Source organism: Pezoporus occidentalis, unplaced genomic scaffold (assembly GCF_034315485.1).
Source record: "Pezoporus occidentalis ecotype Australia unplaced genomic scaffold, CSIRO_AGI_Poc_V1 ctg81, whole genome shotgun sequence".
NCBI lineage: Eukaryota > Metazoa > Chordata > Aves > Psittaciformes > Psittacidae > Pezoporus > Pezoporus occidentalis.
The window spans coordinates 8,504,632-8,515,638 of record NW_026916170.1 but is presented as its reverse complement, the minus strand read 5'-3'; the positions used below and the strand labels follow the sequence as shown (position 1 = coordinate 8,515,638).

General features: G+C 41.1%; 1 protein-coding gene across 3 annotated transcripts in view; it reads left to right on the top strand.

Annotated features, from left to right (window-relative positions):
• The first annotated feature begins 172 nt into the window (after nucleotides 1-172).
• RPS6KA3 (ribosomal protein S6 kinase A3) overlaps nucleotides 173-11,007 on the top strand; it is a 78,727-nt gene continuing 67,892 nt past the window's right edge. For 2 of the 3 annotated variants that reach the window (XM_062603803.1, XM_062603802.1), the window contains exon 1: nucleotides 346-590. In XM_062603803.1, coding sequence (XP_062459787.1) covers nucleotides 519-590 — 72 coding nt within the window. In that variant the 5' untranslated portion in view covers nucleotides 346-518. Of the gene's footprint in view, nucleotides 220-345; nucleotides 591-11,007 lie in introns of those variants that run through there. The other variant, XM_062603805.1, reaches the window with a different exon arrangement.

Here is an 11,007-nt window from a genome sequence, read left to right as displayed (position 1 = left end):
ATCCGGCCACGGGGTGCGGCTGCCTAGCCATGGCCGCGCCCGCGACTGACTTGGTCCTGGCTGGGCCTTCAAGCAGCGCCACGCTCCAACCTCTCGCCCGTGGCTCCGCTCCTCCGAACACCCTCCGCAGCGGCCCGGCCGCTGAGGGGAACTGAGGTCCGGGGCGGTGGCAGCAAACCCGCCTGGCGGTGGCGCGCGCAGGCGCCCTGGTCCGGGCAGGTACGAGCCCAGCGCCATGTTGTGAGCGGAAGCTGGACCCGAGCGGCGGGTCGGGGGGAGGGCGGAAGCGCGGCTCCGCCTGGCAGAGGGGAGGTAGGCGGGAGGCGGGAGGAGGGACAGGCGGACGGACGGACGGCGGCAGCGGGTAGCAGTTCGCCGCCGGAGCTAACGCTAGAGTCAGCCGGGGTGTCCCGCGCCCTTCCGAGGGCTTGCTGTCTGCCTTGCTGCCTCCGCCTCGTCCGCCGCCGCCGGGGTGCGGGAAAGCGGAGCGCGGAGGCTGCGGGAGCCGTGTAGGTAAGATGCCCCTGGCGCAGCTGGCGGACCCTTGGCAGAAGATGGCTGTGGAGAATACGGCCGAGACCAGCACCGAGGTACGAGGGGGTGGTGAGTTGTAGGGAAAGTTGTGAGGAGGGAACGGGACTAGGGCCCCCGCCGCTCAAGGGACGGGCAGAGTTTCCCCTCGCTCTTGCTGGGGACAAGCAGAGCCGCCCGAGCGGGCGGGGGGCCGGGAGGGGGCCGGTGGAACGGCAGCCTGACGGGGGATCGGAGCGCTGCGGGGCCACTCGGGTGGGCAGCGGGGGGAGCGCTGGTGCTGCCGTCCGCCGGCCCCTGCGCGCCGCTTCCTCTTCGGGCAGTGACTCACGGCCGACACCGGCCGGGGCTCCCCCTTGCCGGTGCTCGGGGCGTGTTTCATGGGACCGGGCTGCTCCCTGCGCGCTCCCTCCCCTTCCGCCCCTTTTCCCGGGAGGGAGTAACCTGCTTCTGCGGCGGCGGGCGACTGGGGCGCTTTTGTTCGAGCGCGGTGTCTGGTTACTGTCACGGAGAGTTTCCTTTCCCCGGGCGGCCCCACCGCCTCCGCAAGGGCGGCCCGGGGTGGTGGGGGGGCAAGAGGGTAGGGGCCTGTCCTCACCTTCCCCAGTGCCCTCGTCTTGCCGCTGCTTTTCGTGATGCGGCCGAGGACCGTCCCCGCCCGTGTGCCGCTGCCCTCTTATCTGAGCAGGATGGTGTTGTCGCTGCAGTTTCGCAAGCGTTTGGGAAACCGCAGGGACGTTTCGCATGGGTGAAGCTTTGTGCTTGGCGGCGTTTATGGGAACATCCCCGAGATGCAGCGCAGTGTGGTTTCCTGCTGTTGGTAGCAGGGAGTTGGTGATGAGCTCCTGCCCTTGCTAGGCAGGACGCGTGTCAGCTTTCCTAGGCTGAGGTAATGAGAGCGGCTGGAAATTAGATTCACGTGCATCCGAGACCATGGATGCCTTCATTTTCACTTTTTTTCCTACAGCGTACTACTGTGTTGGTTTGGATCTATGTAAACACTGCACCTATACAGTCAGTTGTGCTTGCTCCATAATTCCCTAGTAGCCCACAATGCAAGTGCTAGTTTGTGATCAGACTCCCATCTGAAAAGAAATAGCGTCCTCTGACAGTGCAGCTTCTACCTGAATCTGCTCCAGCTGATATGCAGCCAAGCTGTTAAAAGTGATGCTGATCTTGAACAGTTTGGGCTCAGGCCAGCTCATGACAATTAGTCGCAAGGTTAGGACTTAGAGAGAGGAGCAAAGAGAGGGACCAGTGCAAAGTTACTGCAGTATCAGAAGTATTTGTCCTGCTGATGTTTGTCTTGTCTTCCTTGTGCTTAAAGTGACTGCATCTCTGGGGGTCAGAAGACTCTGACAGGCAGATCAGTCTTTTAAAATCTTGCTAGTTACTGTAGTGTACTTTTAAATTCTTGCCAGTTGTTCACTGACTTCTGAAGTGGTGATCTTAAATGTTTTGTTTTCTTTTAATGGGGAGTAACTACAATAGTAGTATGATGCTTGAGGGCGGGGGAGAAGATGGTAGGGGAGGCGTTTCTGCAAGACTGCTTAGACTAATGATTCAGAGAAAAGATCTTAACTGTTGCTTTAGTCTTCCATGCTCACTGTATGTAGTCTGTGTAACTTCAATAATGGCATATATACTCTGGAAAGGTAGCAAAATAAGTTACATTATTTGAAAGGTGTGTATATGCATGATTAATTATACTTTGTTACTTGTTTTAGCATATTTCGGTGGTCTAGGACCACTAACAAAACATGAAACGACAGTGAGCTGACATGTTTGCACTCTAAGGCCCTAGTCTAGAGTCAACACTCTTCTCTTGAAAAGACCAGACTGCACCTGTAAACACTCTTCATATAGCCTTCAAAAGAAGAAAGGTTTAGAAAGGTTGCCTACCTGAAATGAGTCTTTAAGAAAAGATATTTTAGTGAAAATAGATAAGTTTAAGTCAAATACCTAAACAAATGATCTAAATACATAACTTGCATTTTCAATTTGCACGAGTTGTGTTTCTCTGTATCATAGCAATATCCTTATTGCAGACCCTATCCTGCAAGAGTATCCTTGGGCAAAAATATTTTTTACATCCACCTGGAAACCCTTTATGATTTCAGTCATAGTTTGGTAGTGATAGTACTTTTAGCTGTAATACTGAGTGAGTTAAAGAGTTTCCGCTAATCTCTCAGATTTGCTGACACAGTTCTTGTAATTCCGTGTGGATGACAGTGTTACAAATTATTGAGCTTTAAAAATTGGCTCAGACACTTTCCTGGTCTCAACCTTGCAGAGTTTTTAACCGGAATATTTTTTTATTTGTTTCCCGCTACAGTCTTGTATTTGATTTTACAGTGGTACCACTGAGGAGGTGATTTGCTGTGTTCTGTGAGCAAATTTAGTAGGAGGACTATACCTTTAACTAGAATGACTTTGGAAGACAGTATAGTTAACTATAACCAACTGCTGTAACTTAGGTGTGCAGGAAAGCAGATCTGTAAAACATGGTCCTTAAGAAATAATGCAAAGAATTCTTTTAGGTAAAATATGGATTTATAGTCTTGAGAGATCAGTTGCAGGACTTCTCTTTCTACAGGTGCAAATAGGTCAGGGATCAGCGTTACCTCTCCTACAGCTTTTTTCAATGTATAAAGTTGTTACACTATTTTAAAAATAATTTGTCTATATAGTATAATGCATAGATTTGTTTTTAAAGTTTTATGGTTTAGATCACACCACCCTTAAAAGCCTGTGAAATGATGCTGTCCTTTATTGACTAAGGGTCTATTCCACACTTCTAACAAGCATAGATGTGTTTTTCATGGTGAGAATGTGCCCATTATTTCCAGTCATCTGCTTTCAAGCAGATTAAGTATTGATGATTTGAGTTTGTATTGGGATGCCTGAATAATTAGCTTCATCCTTTGATCTGTACTCCAGGCTGTGTGTAATAATGTCAAGTGGAGGAGAATGAATACAGTTATGGCAGTTGAATTGTGGACACTAGTACACTGAAAGAACTGGCCACCATAAGAAGATGCTGTTTACTGAGACTTTCTGGGAAATGTTTTTGCCATCTATCTTTAGGAGTTTTAATTTAGGTGCTCTAAATTGGCAGTGGAGAAAGTTCAGGCTTTTTCTGCTGCTCTTGACAGTAGATTTATGGTCACCTATTTAGGTGTCTAAATAGATGGTATGAATCCCCTTTTGCAGAATTCCTTGTTTTATCTTTTAGAAATAATTAAACCTTGCACAGGACAAGGGTGTTAACATTTAACAGTGACACTGATGCTTTAAAGACTCAAAGATGTCTCAAATAATGTCATTTTGCTATGTGATTCCATTCTGATGTCCATGTGACATTCTCTATGTCAATAAATACTTCTGGCATGGAATCTGAAATGTCTTGCTGTGAGTCTGTGGTTGCGATTGTCTCTTTGTGTGTCTGTGTAATCAGCGTTGTACTTACATTCCACGGGACCAAAGACTATATTTACAGTCATTTCTAGCATAAGCAACACAGACAATTCAAAGCCAAGGTGAAAACACCTAAATGGGCAGGTCTTTGTGGATTTTGAAGACTAGCCTTTGTCTCTCCATTATAGGCAGAATTCTCTGCAGTACTTGGCTGTTGCATCTCATACATACATGCTCTCAGTACAATGTATTCTCAAGTCTGGGTTTTTCATGGATTTGTGGAGAGACATTTTCTTACAGTGGGTTAAAAGTGGCAATTGGCAATTTAATTCTCATCTAAATAAATAATATACCCTGTATTCCACAAACTATACTGTGATAGGGAGACAGATAACAGATGTTATATATATGTAAATACTGTCTTGAGAAACACATCATCAGCATGAAAGGTGTATAGGTGTGTGGGGTTTTTTTAATTCAGATTTTTCAAATCCTTAATGGTACAATTTTACCTGCTCTGTTTTTGAAGTTAGCAGAATTCTACTATGTGACATAGTGCTGATGTCGTGCTGCCACCTCAGTGGGTTAAGAGGAGGAAGGTGCTTTACCCTGCAGTATTCAGTACCTTCATGCAGTACTTTGTGTGCTCCATGGCTCTTGGTTTCTTCCTGGAAGATGTTGAGTTTGACTTCTTGAATCATTCTGTTAGTTCTCTTATGACATCCACAATTCTTAGCTTGTTATATTACTGTTCTTTATAGAGAAGGTAATATTTCTCACCACAGCTGGGACATTTAACACAAAGTAGGTGTAAGCACATCTGTTGTTTTTGAATTGATTGTGATCTGTCACACTAGCTAGTTGTTTTTCATCTGAAATGCTCAACGTAGATTTGTGACGATATGCAGACTAATATTTCTTTTACAATAATTATTTCTACACATCAAAAATAATAGCTTTTTAAGTTGATTGATCTTAAGAGTTGGCAGACTTTCCAATTTAAGAACTCATTCCAGATACTGGTTTTGGGTTGTGGGGCTTTGTTTGGTTTTGGGGGTTTGTGGTTTAGTTTGTTTCCAAATATAATCCATAGCCATATTCCAATTATTAAACTTTTAAGCAGTTTTTCAGGCAAGACTAAAAACTTGTAATTGCCTTTTCAATCTTGGTGACATTTAAAAGGGAATCATTTAATGATTCCTGGATAAGTTAGAATGTCTTCAAGGAATTTTTAAGTTGAGAAAAACTAAAGTGTTTGATTACTGTCAGTATTGTGCCATATGCTTGCATACATGATACTTTACTGCTTATTCTCTCCTTATCTGAAATATGGTTAAATGTGTTATCCGTTGAAAACCAGGGGGCAGGGAGGAGGGGGGCAGAACAGGGAGGACTGAAGGGGAGGAATCTTGTGTAACAGATGGGAAAATGAAGCTCAACAGTATAGTCACCCCATCTAGCCTCATTCATGGAGTGTGTTCTTGCTAGGAGATGAGCTCCAATTTCCAGGGACCTAGGACAGTGGCTCAACCACAAAGTTACTGCTAGCTCATTCTTATCAGTAACAGTTACCATATGTTCACTTTGATGCCTGTGGTATTCTTAGGGCTCTATTTAACTCTTTGTTGTTCTTGTTGTTTCTTTGAATGAAGCAATTGTCTAAGAAGTAGCACATGTCTTCTAAGTACATTATTATGGTCTAGGTCTGTTTTCTGACAGTTTCTAAGGTTCCATTTAATTAAATTAACTCAATTTCCATTTATCATTTAATTCCAAGCATTAATTTATTGGAACATGCTTCAGTATATACAGGAGGTGTGAAGAAATGGTATTTTACTGTGATTTTAAAATCACAGCAAAACATAGCATTGAGAAATAAAATCTTCTTCATCCTGCAGGCTTAAAAGGTGGAGGTTTCAGGATGTAATCAGACCATGATAAATGTTATTTTTGTTATTCCTTACATAGCATTAACTAATTTTGGCAATCATGTTAGAACTCAGACTTGCATGTTAAACAATTCTTTTCACTTAATGGGGAGTCTTTCTCCTCCTGTCTTCTAGAGGTTGACAGTTGTTGTATAGTCACCTTGGGAAACCTGAATTTTAGGAAATAGTGAAGTTGCTCCATAGCTTAGTCTCCTTAGTTGAATTTAGTAAAATAGCTAAATGACAAAGTGAGCATAAACGAGTAATGATTTAGTTGACTTCAGTATCAAATTCCAGGCTCTGTCGTTTATCATGCAGAGAGATTCTGAGAAACTGGCTCGTGTCTGTGAACCTCTCTGTGTTGTAAGAAGCTACAGGCACACAGCCTAGCTGTGTCCATCGACTGCCCCTGACTCATAGGGAAAGGAGCTGGTACATATCCCTTGTCTGTGAAAGAGCCTAGTCAGGTGGAGGGCGTTCTGGTGGGCCTGGGACAAATTGTATTGTGCAAATACAGCCTTGGTAGTAAAACTGGTATACAGTCAGGTGCTGGAGTCACTCTTAGGATAATGTGTGCTAACAGAGAAGGAATTTCTTTTTTGTGACTGCAGCAGTGGTTGGATTTATTGAAATGATTTCTACATGTGTAATTCTTGTTCCTCTTTGGAGCAGATGAAAAGAGAATATATGGTGCGTATTTTGTTTGGGATTTTATTTGTTTGGTTAGTTGGTTAACACTCATACAAGTAGGGAACTTTTTTTTTTCTTGTTGGCCTGGACAAAGATTTCATGATGCTGTATGTCCAGCATCTTGGATAATGCCATGGCACTTGTCTGCCTTCAAGCTTGACTAATTCAGAGAATTAAACTCACTGGGAGCTGCAAACTTTTCTTCTATAGAAGTGATACTAGCAGTAATTTTATTTCTTAAAAATACTCATATTTGTAGTTTTTTGAGTTTTCAAAAAATTCAAGTTTTTAATATTTGGGTGTACTGTTTTTAACATAGTATGCAAAATGGATGAATGCAACCAGAACAGCTAAGGAAGAAGATGATGGCTCACTTCTGCTACTTACATATACTAAGTTTTAATTGGGTCAGGATTTAGTTAAGTGCTGTGGATTGCTGTGGCTTCACAGCTCAGGAGTTAGGGCACAAGTTATTAACTCGAATCATATTAAATCCGTATATTTTAGTTAAGCAATATAATAGATTATGAAAACTCCATTACTGAAGATTTAAAAAGGGGATAGACATCAATGTCTTTATGAGCAGTATTGCAGGAATGCCTTGGTGCACTGAGATAGATTGGATGACCCCTCAAGGTTTTCTCAGTCTATTTTCAACTGTTTTTCTGTGGACCTACAGAATTTTTCTCAGGGTAGCTTGCCGTGGCTTAGAATAGCATGTACAGTTTGAAAGACTTTTATTGAATGTAGTTCCATGCAGCACCTTGTGTTGCTAACAGCAGATTTGTTACTAATGTTTTGGTAGGAATACTGTATTCTTTGCTGGTATGAAATAAGTTAGAAGCGTTGTTATAGCTTTACTGAGTTCAAAGATCGCATGGTTCTTGAGCTTTGTCAGTTGAGAGTCCCTTGAAAACAGCAGTGTTAAGTGCTCAGATGTATATATGGCCAAAGTTTTAGTGACTAAATAATAATACTGAGAGTTCATGTGTGTTTTGAAATATTTTTTTAGCAGAGAGGCTACTTAAATATCCCAAAATAGTCTAGCAGTAGTCTAAACACAAAGCAGAGATGTTTTGGGGTGGTGTCTAACATTGAAGAAGCTTTGGGGATAAACTTAAGCCCTTCAGAAAAAAAATCCATTGAACTGTAGGAAAGAATGTAACATTCAGCAAGATCAAGTCCAAGTTAGCAGAACTTTGATTTGCAAACAGAATGTGAGAGTGGGGATGCTAAACTAAATCTAAAAACTTCAGTTGTATACTATTTGTAATATTATTGATGAAACTAACAGGAGAAATAGGGGGAAAATAGTACTACAGGCAACATGATTTGTCAGTTTAATACTTCAATTAATATGGTCTAGATATCTGTAATAAACCTGTGTGATGGGAATGATGGGTACCTGGCATTACTATTAAAATAAGATATTCTGCACCAAATTGGTAAGTTCAAATTGGTCTTAAGGATGATTGTGTTTTTCATACAGTATTACCCAGGTGAGTCCAGTGTTAATCAAAAGGATAGGCAGAAATAGCATTTGTTTTGTTGTGCAGGTGCCCAGGATAGTACAGTTTTACCAGACTGCTGAGATGAATTGGATCTCTTGCAGTAAATGTTGGAACCATAATTAAAAAAAAAAAATTATAAGTGACATGAAGACTCTCAATCAATATACAGTGTAGAGTACAGGATATTCCCTGCTTCACAAAAAGTGGTTAATTGATTGTGAGTGGGATGTGGGCTACGTTCCTGATGTACTTCTTTCTTACAAAGGATTGATTTACTGTGGTTATATTTTCTTAATACCAATACCTTAACATACAGCACTACTTGCTACCTTTTGGTCCCTTTCAGTGCAGTAATTAATGACCATGCATTACTGGTTAAAAAGTGAAATAATCTGAAATTAAAAAAAAAAAGTAATAAAAAAAAAACCACAAAAAAACACAACAGAAAACCCACAAAAAAAATCCTCGCACACACACAAAAAAACCCACCAACCCGCAAAAAATCCCCACAAAAACACGCTCAAACCCCATCACCATCTTCTTTAAACTGTCGAAAATCGAGTACTTGATTATATCTTAAGAGTTCAGTGGGCTTAAACCTGTAATTTTTGATTGCTAGAAATACTGATGGTTTATTCCCTGTTTTGTAGTTGATTTTCTTTTGTGTCAGAAGTTCTGAGAGTTCATACAGGGAACACTCGTGTACCACTTGCCTGATGCAGATTCCCTGATACTTGTCTGTTTTATACATACTTAGGAAACCTGTAGGATCAGTTTGTGTTCCTGTCCATGTGTCTTCAAGAAAACTGCCAGAACACAGCTGTATTTAAGTATTCATTTCTACCAATTTAGTGAAATGTGGCAACAGGTTTAAAAGCTTTTCAGAGTCAAACCTGTAACTAACTTAACTATTTCCACTGGAAAACAGAATAGGAAGTAGAACTTAAATGGACTAGACAAGCATTTTGTTAGATTACCTTTGTAAAGCATATGCGTCATCTTTTCAGGATGTAAATTGATTGCTGATGTACTTAGGTGCAAGCAGAAATGTTCTGTGGGCCTTTTCTGTTATTTTTCTTATAGTTCTCTCATGCTGTCTTCTGAAATATGTTCTACTCTTGGAGCCAGAGTGCTGCAAATACCAGCTCTTTGGTCCATTTGCTTGCTTAGTGTCCCACTATGGGAGGAGTGCAGCTGAAGAATAATCAGGGTCTAGAGTCTGTCTTTGGAATTAGACCATGAGAAAAATATACTTAACCTTCTGTTATTCTCTATTCATCAGACTATTTATTTCCAGTCTGTTATGTCATTGAGACATGCCCTTGGATCTAGTTAAATACTAGTGGGAGCCTACACCTAGCAAAATGAAGCTTATTTCATTTGCTTGCCTCTTAAGCATGCTGCTGACTTCTTTGCTCCACAGTGGTTTTAATATTGCCACTACCAATATAGGAACCTTTTGGCTTTACATTTTAATTCATAAGAAAAACAGTACACTTTGTAATCTTTCTGATTACACAGCTGCATCTAATGGTATCATATACCATCAAACCATAAATCATACATGCATATTCTTCTTTACCTTACATGGCTTAGACTGTTCTGAGAAAAACTGGTTCTGCCATCCAGTGATTCCTTTAGCATAATCGTTGCTTGGGTAGACTTATTTAAAAAGATCTTGCTAATCCAGTGATCTGCCTCAGACATGACTGCATGGAGTACATGCTGATTGCTTGTTTGTTCCTAGCTCCAATAATTGTTTGGAATTCGTTGCTTGAATTCAACTGAAAATTACCTGAAAGCAATGCAAGAAAACCAGATTGTACAAAGCAGTTCATTTGTGTTGCAAGAGGTTTTTATGTTTGTTCTTGGGTTTGTTTTTGTTTTCTTTCCCCTGGTTAACTGGTGGAATGTGGAAAAAGTCAACGAGGTAGAAGATTAAGAACCTTTTTAAAAACAGAGGTTGGTCTCACATTGTTGCTTCAGAGAGACTTGTTTCAAGTTTCTGATAGTGTGTTCCACTTTCAACTATGTTTCAATTGCCTTAAAATAGTAAATGTGGAATCTTAAAGCTTATTGTGTAGTAAATTCTTATTTAACCTGCAGTTAATGTATGTTATTATTCAGCAGAATGTCTGCTGTAGCAGGAATCGCTGTTTCTGAAAATCTGCATGTGGAGTCAGTTTAGAGCACATGGCTTTGATACACAAATTGCCCTATTTTAGGCCCCAGAGTTTAGCCATCATTAGTAGTTAGGACATTATAGACTCCTCCTTTCCAGCTAAAGTTAATTGTCTTGTTCTGCTGTTTTTCTTCTCATATTTTCCTATTGACGAGATACTTTGGAAGCTGTCTTGTAGCATGAGCAGAATATAGAGATGTGTAGCTAAAATACAAATGTTAACATTATTTAAATATATGCCATAGATTAAAGGGGAAGTATGTGACTTGTGGCCTTGATGGTACCGGTACATGTATACACAATATGCTTTCTTGTAAACAGGCTTTATTAAAGCCACTCATTTCTGTTACTTAGCTAAGCTGGTATTTTTATGGTCTTCTGTTTGGTATTTTCAACTTTCTATGTATCTTAAGGAAGGATAGTACAATATTCGTTGCCAGTATACTACAAGTAAAAGATGCTACAATGAGGGGAATTTAGGCTTTTTGGAGTATCATCATATTAAATTACTCTTAGAAGGTTGTACTGACTGCCCTTAACAGAGACCACTTATAAAGATTATATTAATCTCTGTAGTTAACTATAAGATGCGCATCTGATTCTTTACTAGTTGTCTGCCATGGAAAGATGACTGCTAGGGTAGGCTAGGGTTACACTAAATGTCTCTAGTATCTTCCTGAAGCCAGTTAAGATGAGAAAATGGCAATGCTGCCATATGCCAGAACTTTGCACTGGATAATTTAGCTTT